We start from the raw sequence: 16,430 nt of genomic DNA on the forward strand, positions 1-16,430 counted from the left end.
ATTTTTTTCAACATCCAAATGTATGGTACCCACAGTGCAACACAACCGCTTACAGCTCCAGTTTAAGATGTGTTAAGCCTTTAGTCAAAAGTTAACACAGAATAGGGCCCCTCGGATTAGCGTGTTTGCTAGATGTAGGTATTTATCTATGGTATCTACCTATGGCACAATAGGCTAGCTAACCACATTAGCTGTTTGGTTAGCCAACTATCCATACTACCAATGCATCTGCAGCAATTACAAACATGCATTAATAATTGTTTCATATAATATGCTTTACTTAAAGAGGAAAGTAGCACCACTTAAGAACAGACATTTGTTTGTCTACAAATACTTTTCATTTTCATTCGAAGATACCATTAATCGTTATAACAATTATTAAAAGTATTAACAGTGGTGTGTAATAATGCGTGTGTGTGTGTGTGCCTGTCTACCGACGTGCTTGAGTGTGACTCCATGGGAAACAACAGTGTGAGGTTACAGCGACTCAAGTTACTGCAGACCACAAATCCCACTGCCACCCACTCTCAACAGTCTCTCAGCTCTCCATAAAGTCAAACACTTCCTGTTTTGTCAAGTGTGGCATTGACACAAAAGGAGCAGCTGCGAACCAACCAACCCACATTAAGCATTAGGCGTTAGGATGCTAATGATCACACACACAAACATTTGTGAGTGAAACCAAGCCGAATCTACTTTTTTGCCCAATGACACTCTGAAGTACTCACATGACAAACTCTTGCTCATCCTCAGCCTGGAAATGATACGTCCGGTTATCTGTTGAGTTGAGAGGCAGAGACGATAACTGAACAAATCCTGCATTTTATAACACTGGAAGCAACAGACAGTGTACATGAAAGTATTCAAATACATCAACTGTTGAACAAGACGTCTAAATATATAGGTAAAAAAACGTGCTTCAACAGATTTGTTTTCTTTGATGTTTATAAGAGGCAGGAGTTCCCCAACTGTCTCGTACTACCGTGTATATAACTAAGCTGTGTACTGAAATGTAGCAACAGCATGCATGTGTGTGTATAGAACTTACGAGAGATGAGATCAAAGCACTTCCTATCTTCAGTGCTGGGCTTGACCTGGCAGGTGAGCAGGTTGAGTTTGACCGGCTGCCGGTTGGACTGTAAGTGCAAACAGATTGTGGATCAGCAATCATCCGAAAATACACAGTCAACCTCTGGAATTTCATTATTCACACAATTGAATGAAAAATGCGTTTTTGTAATTTTTTAAGAACATAATAAATATCATATCATAAGTATCATAAATCAGACTATTAACAACATATGAACAAATCCTTCTGTAATAAACTTCAGAATGCTGCTACGTATATTGTATAAAACTAATTTTGAAAAAGATAGTTGTATAGTAGAAATACGCAAACAGACACAGTTTAGTCAAATAAACATCTAAATCTACATGCTGGACCTTTTTTTCTTTAAACTTGTATGAAAGAAGACATGGTTTGAAAGCAAAATTGCCAATAATAAATAAAATTGAGTGCTTGAAGAAAAAAAATGATTTGCGTGCCATGTCTAGTCTTATAGTAACTGTACAGTGCCAGCTGGGTTGTGTGCTGTAGTAACCGGCCCAGTTGGCACATGTAACACTGAGCATTGTCTCCTGCTGGTGCCCGGGCAGAGGAGGAGCTGGGGCACGTGCTAATGAAATGCTAAAAGGCTACGATGAGCCTTGGAGTTTTGGCTGGCTGCCATGTCAACTAGAGTCACCTAGAGTTCAGCTGCCAACAGGGCTGAAGACAAAAAAAGGAAAAACAAAAAAAAAGTTGGATTGTGGGTAAACCGCCTCCAGACGGAGAGGAATGATTATAAGCTCTGGTATAACTAGCACTCACAGTGGACCAGAGTAGACGCATGAGGCTCAAGATGCAGTGCAGAACAAAAGGGAACCTTTCAGAAGACATCTGACCGAGACAACCACTAACCCCGAGCGTCTTGTAGCAGACAGAAATTATGTGATCGTGTTTGAGGCAGAGAACGGCTCTAGGACTATAAAAACAACACATTAAATGGCAGAGACTCACGGACACATCATTCATTAAGCTTTAAATCCTTGCCATGGTACAGCTCAAACAACTGGGTCTGTTGGTAAAAAATAAAAGCTGCCCAACCAGCAAAACATCGCACCGACGTTCCTCAACTGTGAGAGCTACTTACATTGTCTAATTCACATTCATATGAATACAAAGAGACTGTTAGCTTGAAGATACAATCCGTCATCAAACTCCACCAGACAGCTACAAAATACAAAACATAAAGTGGAAACTGCCGGTATCACTCATATGAAACAAAAGGACTGATTTGAAATCTAAGTTTGTTTACTTCAGAAATATAGAAAAATATTCACAACAGGCCTTTATTTTGAATCATGTTCATTAGAGAAACACACACAATTCAGATTTTCTATTTATAACATGAACCCCTCGGCTGTGTATGTAAACACCTTCTAATTTAACAGAACTTTATGAAAGAAATATGTGTTTATTTTGAAGCAGAGTGGCAGCAGGTTAACATAGCCAATTTGCGCAGGCCGTGATGTTCAAAAAGCCTTGTGAACTCCTACATCCAAATGAAATGTTTTTCATCAATTGGCTGCCTGCCACCATTAGCTCAACTTTCCGATCGGGCTAAGCTCTTTGGGCAGGTCACTCTCTTTTGTTCGATGCTCGGCAGGAACTGGAGCCGGCGAACAGTGTCACAGAATTCATTCAGATTTTCGAGTGCGGTTGCTGCAGTCCGCACAGGAAAGAGAGAGAGACAGAGACAGAGACAGAGACAGAGAGAGAGAGAGAGAGACAGAGAGAGAGAGAGAGAGAGAGAGAGAGAGAGAAAGAACACACATCACACTGCACAGTGGCTACTGCAGCTGCACAAGATTGGAGACAAACAGCTAGAGACGTGCCAGCATATACAGTACGCTCACACTCGCTCTGAGATGAGTCACCGAGGCGCAGCAGGCAGAGGGGGGAGGGGCGAGTGAGGTGGTGGTGGGGAGGAGGTGAGGGGGGCAGGGTTTCCATGACAACCCATCTATGTCAAGTCCTCTCTGCCAGCCTCCAGATTGAAAAAAAAAAGCCCAACACAACCTCCCCACATGATGTTCTCCCTTTGATCCACACAAGCCACTCGTGGGGGTCAGGGAGGTTGTATAGTGTGTGTGTGCGTTTGTGTGTGTGTGTGTGTGTGTGTGTGTGTGTGTGTGTGTGTGTGTGTGTGTGTGTGTGTGTGTGTGTGTGTGTGTGTGTGTGCATTTGTTGTGCACTCACCGTGGCATGAGCTATGGTGAGCATGCCCCCCTTCACTGAGCACTGCCTCCTCTGCCACACCTTCCTCAGCCTGTGACACATTGGGAAAGGAGTTGTCATTGTCTTTTCTTTGAATGCACTTTTTAAAATGTAAACACAAGCTAGCTGGATAGAGAGATAGAGAGATAGATAGATAGATAGATAGATAGATAGATAGATAGATAGATAGATAGATAGATAGATAGATAGATAGATAGATAGATAGATAGATAGATAGATAGATAGATAGATAGATAGATAGATAGATAGATAGATAGATAGATAGATAGATAGATAGATAGATAGATAGATAGATAGATAGATAGATAGATAGATAGATAGATAGATAGATAGATAGATAGATAGATAGATAGATAATCAATCTACAATAATGAAGTGAATGATCACTCTATAGCTTTTTTTTTTGCTGTGTTAGCAGTTAGCTTACCCATCACTCTTCTTCATTAAGTGGCCTTTCTTCTCACAGCCAAACTCCTTGTTCCCCTGCAGCTGGTGCATGCTGTAGCCACCCTGCTTACTCTGTGAGTCCTGTGCAGAATCCACACAATGCATTTAACATACATGTTGAACACTATATACAGAGAAGTGTGCTGAAAGACATGCTACACGCACACAAACACACACTACAAACAAACTGAGCCTTAATACAGCAAATTACAAGGTATTTTCTCAAAACAAAAACAAAAAAAAGTGAAAATGCTAACTAATTGTAATCTACAAAGCATGCTCTGAAAAGCCTTTTAAAAAGGCCAAACCACTCTAGTGTCAAGCAGAACAGACAGCATGCGCTACATGCTAGCAGAACTTACTCTTCTAGACTTGATTCCAGACAAGCAGAAGGCAGAAGGAGGGGAGGAGATAGAGGGGGAGAGGTGTGAAAGATCCAGCTCAAGTGCAGGCGGTTGGGTGTGAAAGTGTGCATCGCCTGCCCGTGTGCCGACCCAAACCACAATCTGCTGTGTTTTACTGTCTAAATGTAGAGTAACAACGGGTGGCTAGAGACAGTGTCAATTGAACGTGAAAGGCTGCATAGTATTGTGTCATGCCGAGGAGTGGACCGAGGGGTGTGAATATGTGAACCGAGCGGGTCGTGAAAACAAACGTGGAGTGACAAAAGGCTGTGTTGAAAGTTAACCTTGGGGTTGGCAGTCTTTTTAGTGTGGGTGTGGGTGTGGGTGTGTGTGTGTGTGTGTGTGTGTGTGTGTGTGTGTGTGATGTTGTGTCAGGGCAGTGAGTGAGTGGCTCTCCACTGAGCAGCCAGTGAGGCACAACACTGGTCACCAGCAAAGCCTACCACACACTGGCTACCAGCATGGTACAGCACTAGGCACTCGCTCTGTGCTGCAGGAGACAAGCTCCAAAACCTGGTAGTGGCCAGACTAGTGAGGGGAAGTGCATGGTTTATAATAAATACATTAAAATCAAATTAAAAAACGTGGAATAGGACATGTCAAATCGTCAGTTTCTCACAAACGAATCTGTGTGACACCTGGATAAATGTGATAATTAGGTCTCCCATTGCTGTGTTGAGCCCTTATATGGCATTAAGAGTTTGGGGCTGTTACTTATTTAAATTTGGCCCGGTGTTTTGCGTGTGCAGCCTGCCTACCTCCTTCTGGTCCAGCTGGAGGGAGGACTTGATCAGATCGCGCAGGGCAGTCAGCTGCTTCTTCTCCTCATCCTGAGTTTGCTTGATCTAAAGGGGAAGAACAAATGCAAGGTTGAAAAAAAAAAATACGCAACTTCAGAAATACATTGCACTAGGTTGCATCATACCAACGCCTGATGATGGAAACATTGCCATGTTACGGTAAAATAAATCCCTGGTTAGCTATCGGTGCAGTGTGAGGATATTGTTTCAGACTTCTACTTTTCCAGCAGTTAAACCTTTGGATATGTGAGCTTTATTAGTTTCAAGGAGAATCTGAATCGTGACAGTTGCTGCTTGTGACCTTGCAGACCTTCTCTCATATACTGTAATAACTGCCGCAGGAGTATTATATTCTGTTTAAACTGCTGCTTCAGGAGAAAGCACAGCAGTACTGAATATAAGAAATGATGGTGAGCAGTCAGAGTGGGCTTGTCCTTTTCAAAAGTTTGCCTGTGATGGAGAACTAAATGCGCTGCACTGAGCATATTAGGGCCCTCAGTTTCCAATAACTTGCTTGCAAACACTTTTATCTGATCACTTATTTTATTTTCATGCAAGTTTGTATTGGAATCATAAACCGTTTAAAATGTGCCACTAGCTTCTAGACCTTGGTAATGGTCATTTCAATCTCAACTTAAAGTTGAGAACCATGGACCTTGAGGTTTTATTTTTTTTGTCAATCAACGTCAATAATTGTATCCAGAAATAAAGATTTCACCATCAAACAAAGCACATTTATGCACTTATGCATTTATGTACACAAACACAGATGTGCAACATTTTAGCTTTGATACCAGAAAAAGAAAATTAATAAAAAGAAAGGAAAATATGAGTATTTACATTGTACAGATCAGCTGCCAGCTTCTCAATGTACTGCTTCAGCTTGTCCGCTGTCTTCAAGCCATCCTGGAAGAAACTGGAGAAGAAAAAGGCACATGTGAGCATCACTTACATTAACATAATGGAATAAATACAAGGGACAAGTCGGTCATTTATGGCTATTGCTACTGCTACTTAGCCAGTGCTAGGTGTTAAACTGTGCTATCTGTGGCCACTATCAAGGTCACATAGAGAGGGGAGATTGGTGCAGTTCATGTTTAATGTATAGCTGGGCTCATTCTGGCGCCTTTGGCTCTTGGCACAGGGAGAGAGAGAGAGCGTAGCTGGCCCTGTCCTCTGCAGATTTGCAGAGGTGCTTAGCACAGCCTAAAATCTATTACAGATCTGTCGGCGATACACACCTCCAAGCATCACTGCTGCCGCAAATCAACCACTAATGACCTGCCCTCTCCCTAGCTCTGCTCATTACTTTCTCTCCTCTGCTTTGTTTTCTTTTAATGTGTGTTCTGAGGATTCCACATCGCTCCACTGACGCCATCAAGCTAAGTACTGAAGGCCCTTGCTTAATGTCAGAATTATTAATTAAAGAGTTCATATAATTTTAATTTTAATTTTTTTAAATCATCCCGGTTGGTTTGTATAAAAACACGTATAAGTGGTCCATTGGGAATACCTGTAACTGTCGTAGCAAACTGCATAGCAACACGCTGGTCAACCAGCCGAATCACTTACCACCTGCCGCATCGATGCACACATGCCAATGTTGATTACACTAGTGAGGAGATTGTGGGCTCACTCTTGATCTTGTTTGTATGCACATGGGAGAAGCATTGCGTGTGTTTGTATTGAATGCCACTGAACGATAAAGGATGTAGCCGAAGGGTTCAATTTGTATAACTCGAGTCATGCCGTGTAACGTCCCACTACGCCTGAAGGCATCTGAATGTATAGCTGGTCTGAATTGCTACACTTACAGGGCAAAAAAAGTATTTCATTTTGATGTCAGCAACAGAACATTTTCTGGGGGGTAGGGACTTTCAAGGAATCTAACAGAGCATTAAAATGCTTTAATTGCTCTACAATTGCACTGCAGTTTGCTACAAACAGCTGCACGGACTTAGGAAGACATTTTTATGTTTGGTGACGGTCGGACCCGAGGGAAAGTTGATGTTTGGGATGAGTTCTGTTGCTTTGAAGTTTTTGAGACAACTGTAGGCATCTTAACAAACATGAGAGGAACACCCAGACTGATAAATACCCACATGTCTCTTTAATTACTGTCCTCAATTTGTTGATCGTAGAACTTCAGATGGCAAAAATTAACGCAAATAGTTTTTGTCTTTCTGGCTGCGAAAAGTCAAACACCTCCCACACCTACAACCGATCTATGGTTCTAATCTGTCACTGCTGCAGCTTTTTCTATCCATCAAGGCCCCAGGTTGAAGAGATTAAATGGGGAAGTATATTGTTTTGTCCCAGTGTTATGACAGGACCTAGCAACGCAGAGAGAAAAATGTAGTCGAGTCTGTCGCGAGCCGTCGTGACCTGCGGTTCTGGCAACGCAGAGAGCGCCCACTTGTTTACCCAGCAAACCCCACAGCTGTCAGAACACATATGTATGATGAATACATGTGCATATTCATGAGAGGCTACACATATACTAATGGCATATACTGTGCATCCTTTAAGATCAGTGAATCATATAGGACATACATTTCTCAGTGGGGGTAATGCACACAACTGGCATACTGTATACAGCGGCAGATTAAAGGTGGTACTTTTTAAATAATGACTTACTTGCACTGTGCGTGGTAATACTTTATCAGGTTCTGGAGGAGGTCCACTCCTTTCTTGGTCTTGATCTCATTGACTTTGATCAGGTACTGCAAAGCAAAAACAAGAGGTGCAGAGTTCAGCCAGGGGGTTGAAATTCAGGGCGGATTTTTTTGGGTGTTTAATGAGATTTAATGTGGCAGAGATGTGTCACACACAGAGGGAATAAAGACTTCAGCTTTTGCCGTAGACACTTGGGTGTGTATGAACGCAAGTAGATTATGATAATCGCGTCCCCGAGTTCACATATACGCCTTTTTATGAAGGCTTTGATGTTCGGGGGAAAGACGGGCCTTGAAACTGCGGGACTGCTAAATACACTTCTAGTATGAGAGAATACCATCACCATCCCTCTCCCTTGATCTAAATAAAAGTTTCCGAAGGATGAGGAGAAATATTTAACATTAGCATTATAAAAGAAAATATGACAGAACAGCCTCCAGACAGGATTGCTTTGTAGAATGGTGTGTGCTCAGTCTGGGTGTCTGAGGATTCAAAACAAACACAAAGTCTTCAGACAGCGCTGCCCAGCCAAACAAACGAATAACAGATAATCTTAATCTGAGCTAATCCCACTGCCAAGTCAATCCACAGAGATTTACAAAAGAGTCGCAGCTTCAAGACCACTTTCAGCCCCCACAGCAAAAAAATCAATCCAGTATTACACAAAAGCTTCCTGAATGCCCTCTGACGCAGACACACAGTTTCAATTTGCCCCTCATATCACGTGTGTGTAAAGGATGCACGTATTTTAGCACACGCATGAGTGCCCATGTATGTGCGTAGATGTGTGTATGCATGCATGTAGCGTCTCTTTTGTCTGGCCCGGCAGTGCCCGTTGGAAGGGGAGATTATCCACATTTTGTCTGAGGCCTTGTGTGGGTTCAGTGTTATTTGGAGAGCGCTGTCGCATGCGCACGTTTGCACTCTTTTGTGTGAATGAGCAGCATTTTGCTCGCACCAATGTAATGTCTGAAATGAGCACAATGCAGCCTGCTGAGCCCTGCACTTCCACACACTCCTCCACTCACGGTGTATAGGACAGAAAGGGGGGATGAGAGAGTGAGAGCATCCTGTAATCTGGTGATTGAGTAACACGGAGAGGGAGAGAGCGTGAGAGCGAGTGAGTGCACGCACACGCAGAGAAAACGAGGTTAAGTGAGATGAACAGATTGTACCGCTGACTGCAGCAAACTGTCCCACACACACACACACACACACACACACACACACACACACACACACACACACACACACACAGCAGCAGCACTGGTATAGTCCAGCCACGATGACCAGTGACTTAGGAAATCTCTAATGTTTGTCATTATTCTGTCTCTTCTTTTTATTGGTTGAGCACTTAAAACTAAAAAGATGGATGAAGGACTTCCGGTTATGGCAGCCACGTAGGAAGACGTGTTTCACAGTGCTCTGCTTATGCTACTATAATTTCTACTGAAAACTCTCATTTGCAAAAAAAAAAAAATATTATCGAACGGTGTTTGAGTGGATTCTAAGATGCCGAAGGGTGGCAAAAACAAGGGCCAAGCGTCTCCTACACAGCCGAAGTTAACGGACTATCGTGTTCGTAGCGAAGCAAAGCAAGCTAACGAAGACAACATGGCGGCGGTGGCAGCGGAGGAGGCCAGCGGAGAAGGTGAACTTGTGGGAGAAAGTGAAGGCGCAGTACTGACTGCTTTAAGCTCTATGAAAAAGGAGTTTTCGTCAAGATTTGATGCAGTTTTGAGGGCGATTGAAAATATGAGGAAGGAGATAAGTGACTGCACCGAACGGGTCTCGCAGGCTGAGCTGCGTATATCAAGTGCTGAGGATGACGTCGTTGACTTGCAAGCTAAAGTACACACGCTGGAGTCACAAAATAAAACGCTGGAGGACAAGCTCTTGGATTTGGAGACCAGGTCTCGACTAAACAACCTGCGACTAGTTAACCTACCGGAGGGGGCTGAAGGACGGGATGCGTGCCCCTTTTTGGAAAAATGGATACCGGAGGTGCTTGGTGATACGGCTCTTCAGTCATCAGTGGTCATTGAGAGGGCGCACCGAGTCGGACCGGCGAGGGACGCCAAGATGCCGCCGAGAACACTGATCATGAAGTTCCTCAGCTACAAGGGCAAACAGGCAGTTGTTGCTGCTGCACGGGCTAAAAAAGACATTCGGTACAAGGACCAGCAAATACGGTTCTACCCGGACTTGGCTACGGGAATACACCAACTGAGGAAAAAATTCGACCCGGTCCGACAGGAGCTGCGCAATCTAGGGATCCGACATGGAGTGATTCATCCTGCGAAGATGCTGGTCACACATAAAGAACGAACCTACACTTTCAACACCCCGGCAGAGGTACAAGAGTTCATAAAGAAGATTCAGATGGACAATGGTGGGGGCTAAATCACACTTGCACGCATACACACCGTGTAGTTTGGCCGACATGCATACACATGCAAAACCTACGCATTATACACATTGAGTTCATTCATTGGAAAAATATGAAAGGCACAAAAAAAAAAAAAAAAAGTATAAATTAGGCCATTTAAACTGCTAAAGTTAATAATTAGAGCAAGCCTATTTCACACGTTGCAGATGAGTGTTTATTGAGGTCAAAATATACAGAAGCAGAGATGGTTTGGTAAGTGAAAATAAAACAGTGGTCTGACTGATCCTCACTTGGTGTGGAGTGGTCGTCAGCGATAGCAGAAGTCAGAATGTTTTGGGGGGGGCTTCCACGAGAGTGGGTAAAGGGGAATTGTTCATGTTCAGTGTATTGGATGTGGGTTCTAACGTCCAGGTTTGTTATGCTTCTCTGTACATTCTTTTTATATTGCAAGGTAATCTGTTTTTCTTTTTTTTGTAAATGTCTCAAGGAGTAAAACTTAATTTTGTTTCTTGGAACTGCAGAGGTCTGCAGAAGCTTAAAAAAGTGAAACAAGTCATGAATAGATTAAAGGATATAGACTCCAAAGTTGTATTTCTACAAGAAACCCATCTTCTAGAGGAGGACAATAAAAAAATCAGGAGAAGGTGGCCAGGCAGCATATTCACAGCTTCTTATTCATCCCAGGCCAGAGGAGTTATGATTCTAATTCATAATACTGTCCCATTTCAAGTGAAAAATGTTATCAAAGATAGAGGGGGAAGATATTTGATAGTCCAAGGCTCTTTGTTATCAGTAAATCTAAATTTAGTAAATCTGTATGGTCCTAACATTGATGATCCCAAATTTTTTGTAGATCTGTTCCTTTCTATCGCATCATTTGCGGGACATCACATAATAGCAGGAGACTTTAACTGCACATTAAACCCCAATGTGGATAGATCCACAGGAGTAGATCAATCACACAACAGGTGTAGAATAGTTATAAACCGTTATATTAAAGAATTGAATTTGCTAGACATATGGAGAGAATTGAAACCACAAGCTAAAGCCTACTCCTGTCACTCTAACACATTTCAGACATACTCTCGAATTGATTATTTTTTAATCTCCTCGGAACTACGGTCCAAAATTAATAACTGTTCCTATGGTAATATAGTGGTTTCAGATCATGCACCATGTTGCTTAGTGTATGTCGATAAACAAATGGCAAAAGATCCACCTAGATGGCACTTTCAGCACAAATGGTTACAAGATGAAGAATTTGTAAAATATATAGAAAAACAGATAAAAGAATTCTTTGAAATTAACACTACACAAACGTCTGCTTGTATAAAATGGGAAGCATTTAAAGCCTTTCTCAGAGGGCATATTATAAGTTATACAGGTTCTAAATCAAAAAAGGTGCGTGAGGAGAGGTTACAATTGGAACATAAAATTAAAATTCTTCAGGAAAAAATATATGAGAAACGTGACCCACAAATGGAAAAGGATTTGCTTATTTTGAGAGCTGAATATGACAAGTTGTCTGCTTTCAGAGCTGCATCTAGTCTTCTAAGACTGAAGCAATCTTTTTATGAACAAGGCGATAAGTCAGGTAAATTATTAGCATGGCAGATAAAACAACTCCAAACTAGAACATCAATCACCACCATTATATCGAATGGGCACACTGTGGTCGATCCTGTAGAAATTAATGATGCCTTTAGAGATTATTATAAAGAATTGTATGACACAATAAATGAAACCAATGTACAAAATTTAAATAGGTTTTTAGATGACTTAACTATACCAAGTATCCCAAATGAACAAAAAGTAGATATGGATTTAGAAATTAATAAAGAAGAAATTGGGCACGCTATCGATAGTATGAAAGCCGGAAAAAGTGCAGGACCGGATGGTCTCCCTATTGATCTATATAAAAAATTTAAGAACAAATTACTAACACCACTTCTTGAAATGTTTCTAGAGTCATTTCAGAATGGCAGTCTTCCGCCAGCTATGAATAGTGCTGTAATTACTTTACTGCCAAAACCAGGTAAACCCTCAAACAAATGTGAGAACATGAGACCCATCAGTTTATTAAATTCTGATCTTAAGATAATATGTAAGCTTTTAGCAAAACGATTACAGCCATTATTACCAAATATCATTAATAAAGATCAAAACGGTTTTATTACAGGAAGGCAAGGTTTCCACAACGTAAGAAGAGTACTGAATATAATTTATGCGAACAAAGAAATATCAGATACAGCACTTCTAACGTTAGATGCTGAAAAGGCCTTTGATAGGGTCACATGGCCTTATCTCTTCAATATTCTAGAAAGATTTGGGTGTGGAACTGACTTCATAAAATGGGTGCAGATAATATATAAAAATGCAACCGCGGAAATTTTAACCAATAGAAATATTTCAAAATCAATAAACATCAGTAAAGGTTGCAGACAAGGATGTCCTCTTTCTCCCCTTCTGTTTACATTAGCAATCGAACCTCTAGCAATAGCAGTACGTTCACACCCTCAATTTTGTGGAATAAGAGTAGGGCCGATAGAACACAGAATTTCATTGTATTGTGATGATGTAATTTTATTCATGTCCAAACTAAATCAAACCATTCCGGCCTTGTCACTGCTAATAAAAACATTTGGTGATATTTCGGGATATAAAGTCAATAATACAAAATCTTCTATATTACTACTTAATGAACAGGACAGAAGAAACCCAACTTCTGAGGTAACCCAATTTAATAGTGTAGAAAAGTTTAAATATTTAGGAGTACAGATATTGCCTAGACTAGAACATGTTGTTAATGCAAATTATGAACCGTTAATGATTGAAATTAGTGAGTTGATTGAGAGATGGACGTCGCTACCAGTTTCTATAATTGGGAGAATTAATATTTTAAAAATGACTATATTGCCGAAATTCCTTTATTTATTCCAAAATATTCCTCTGCCACCACCTTCAGACTTGTTTTCAAAAATTAAAAAAATATTTGTAGGATTTATATGGAGCAATAGAAGGGCGAGACTTCGTTTGTCTTTGTTGTATTTACCATTTGATCGAGGGGGATTAAAATGTCCAAATTTACTATGGTACTACTGGGCTGTGCAGCTGAGGTCTATTATGTTCTATTTCTCCACAAATGATACCCCTCATTGGAGCGAAATGGAATCAGAAGGTCTTAAAGTACCTCTTCCCTTATACATATACTCAGATACAGAGAAAAAACTACGTAAAAAAACAAAAAATCCAATTGTAAAACATATGATAAAGATATGGTATAATGTAAAAAAATACTTAAAAGAACCACAATCATTGTCATTATATAGTCCAATATGGGGTAACCAGTTATTTATACCAGGTAGAGCTGATGCAACATTTAAATTATGGAACTCTAAGGGACTCAAAATGATTAAAGATCTTTATTCAACTGATTCAGGTGTCATGATGTCTTTTGAGGAGTTGAGGTCTAAATTTAATCTTGATAGGAAACACTTTTTCAAGTACCTACAACTAAGAAGCTTTGTTAAAGTAAATCAAGACGATGCTCTTACTAGACCTCTACACACAGATTTGGAAAAAATTATGACAAAAGACAGTTTGAAAAAGGGTATTATATCAGAGTATTACAAATTGATGACATCTTACTCTCCTGAAAGTTCACAGTATAAGTTGAATGCCTGGATGGAAAATTTGCATCTTTCCGATCAAGATTGGAAGTTAGCTTGTGCTGGTGCTCATACTAAGTCTATAAATGTACGCCTTAAACTGATACAGTATAAATGGTTAATGAGGACATATGTGACACCTGTTGATTTAAATCGATACAACAAAAACATCCCTGACATTTGCACAAAATGTCTGGAATTTGAAGGAACATTGTTTCATTGTATATGGCAATGCAGAAAAATCAAAACGTTCTGGGAAGAGGTACGAGATATACTTGAGAAGATCATTTCAAAACAAATTTTACTTGACCCTAAGCTTTTTCTGTTAGGTGTATTCCCAGAAAAACACAACTATAGTAAAAATGAACGAGCATTCATAGACCTCGGCTTGCTGTATGCCAAAACATGTATTGCAATGTTATGGAAAAAGGTTAATAAACCTAACACAACTCAATGGATCAGACGGATGTTGTCATGCCTCCCTTTAGAAAGGATAACTTACATATTGAAAGCTAAACAGCAACAATTTGAAAATATCTGGAGACCCTTCATGAACTATGTTAAAGATTTAGATTTAACAGAGGATCAAGAAAATTAATAATTGTGAAAATGTGGTTAATGTAGTTTCTAGGCTAGCAGAAGGTATTTGTTATAAAAATAATTGTATTGAGTTATATTTACTAAACCTTGTAAAGATTACCACTTTTTAAACAGAAGAAGCACTGTTTTTTATTTTTATTTATTTATTTTTATTTTTTTGTTATGTCATTGCAGTAATGTAAGATTGTACTTCATACTATACGAATGTGACGGACTGTATTTTATGTTGTTTAAACTGAAATAAAAATATTTCTGGAAAAAAAAAAGATGGATGAAATAAATGCGTTGATTACTGAACTGATGACATGAACTCAGCCTGAAACTATCACATCAAACAAGTCATTTGTGTTCTCATAATGGAGCCCTTTCATATTTTTTAGGTAATATCTTGAGACCAGAGAGAGTCATCTAACTACTATTTACAGTGAGGCTGGTGTAATAAAAAAGTGGTCAAAACCACAGAGGGGCTTTTGTGAGAGGTTCAAAAGGATGTGTTCTGTCCAATAAAGACACAAAAAACAACATCATACGGTAGGTCAGAGCATGATAACGCAAAGCCCTGCAGATAATTAGAAATGATGTGGTTTTTGTGGATGGGAGATATTACAGGTAACCCATTGGTTCTGTTACCGAGCTTTGTGGTTGTGGGTTTGCAAAACTGCAAGACCCTGGTTGAACTACACTTGGTACTTCTTTCGGCTTGTCGTGGCCCTGACTGTTGAAATTAACCAGCTGCGTGGGACAAGTACTCTCGCTCTCCCCCTTTTCTATCAGCTCTAGATGTGATCTCAGGCAACAACATTTTGGGAGTGATTGATTTTACGTGAAATGGTTCTTGGTTTTACAGACATAGTTCGATTGTTAAAAGTGTCGAGTCCGGTACTCAAACTTTTTTTTTTTTCATGTTTAGCACTTTCTAGAAAACACAATATGTATTCTAAAACTAGTATTAATTACTCCAGGCCTGCTCTGTAAGATGAGTCAGAACACAGGTGGCTAATGTGGGCAAGGAAACACCTCTGAGTCATAGTGAGAAGAGGGCAGACCAACACGGTGCGGCTCTAAAGGGACTGCAGTAAGGTTTGGAGTGAATAATTCACACAACCAAAAGCTGTGCAGCCAACCGCCATTGGTCCATTATGTAATTTGATGTGTAAAAAAAACAAACGGGATAAAACTGTGAACAAGGCGTAGGCGTCACACCACCCACCACTAGAGAGGTTTCTGGCAGTGCAGAGTGAGCGCGGACAGTTTGTTCCAATTCGCTTGGGCACATAAAGAGCTCACATTTGTTTTAGACTTCATTTTGTCTGTCATATTCCTTTAAGCATTAGCACCACCAAAGATAATTTAAACCGTGTCACAACATGCTTTAGAAGCACACAAGTTTGATTGTTCGGTATGAGGGGTCGCCTGTTCAAATATCTGACTTGTTAAAGAGTTACAATTTCATAATCCAACCCACTGACATCAAATCATTTTAGCAGCCGGTTTCAGTCCAGTGTTGAGGCCAGAGAGCGAAGCAATACAAACCATGTTCGTGAATAAATGTTGGTACAGCTGAATCTTTTCAGGCTGCGGCAATCCCTACACATGGATCTGCATGAATGTTAAAGCTCTTCTATGAATTATTCAAATCAAATGGGGAAAAAAGTCAACTGAAGCTTAAAAGCTGGTTTAAACACAGCTGGTAAAGAAGACTCTACATGCTGTGGGGTTTTTAGTTTCAAGTGTGTGTTCAAACCAGAAATAGAACTGCGTCAGTGGGGGAGTTGCTACAGGTAATACCAATAATTATGTATTTGTTGAACAACCAATGAAGCTTATCGGATGCTCAAACACGAAACAGTGGTTTATAATACGAAAAGACAACAATTCTCAAATCTGGAAAAAATGTCATGATGAAAATCCTTTAATCACAAAAAGTAACCTAGGCTACCAGGGCAGGTAGCCTTAGGAATGTATGGGCTAACCATGAATTGCAATGCACCCAATGCCCCTCATTTCTGTCATCTCTTTATTATTGAATAATTCCAAAAAGAAACGCCAGAATAATCCAAAAGTGATGAGTAATCTTCCAGAAATGTGCACTTGCATGTACCGTAC

At 40.4% G+C, this 16,430-nt stretch overlaps 1 protein-coding gene across 2 annotated transcripts in view; it reads right to left on the reverse strand.

Moving 5' to 3' along the window:
* The window catches only part of asap1b (ArfGAP with SH3 domain, ankyrin repeat and PH domain 1b), a 62,303-nt gene that overhangs the window by 16,646 nt on the left and 29,227 nt on the right, over positions 1-16,430 (reverse strand). For both annotated transcript variants that reach the window (XM_080050449.1, XM_080050450.1), the window contains exons 7-13: positions 7,629-7,714; positions 5,832-5,907; positions 4,950-5,036; positions 3,768-3,868; positions 3,302-3,371; positions 1,049-1,136; positions 729-777 (exon numbers count right to left, since the gene is read on the reverse strand). In XM_080050449.1, the coding sequence (XP_079906575.1) occupies positions 729-777; positions 1,049-1,136; positions 3,302-3,371; positions 3,768-3,868; positions 4,950-5,036; positions 5,832-5,907; positions 7,629-7,714 (557 nt within the window). The remainder of the gene's footprint in view (positions 1-728; positions 778-1,048; positions 1,137-3,301; positions 3,372-3,767; positions 3,869-4,949; positions 5,037-5,831; positions 5,908-7,628; positions 7,715-16,430) is intronic.

The sequence above is a fragment of the Ammodytes marinus genome (genome assembly GCF_949987685.1).
Source record: "Ammodytes marinus genome assembly, chromosome: 21".
Classification (NCBI taxonomy): Eukaryota; Metazoa; Chordata; class Actinopteri; order Uranoscopiformes; family Ammodytidae; genus Ammodytes; species Ammodytes marinus.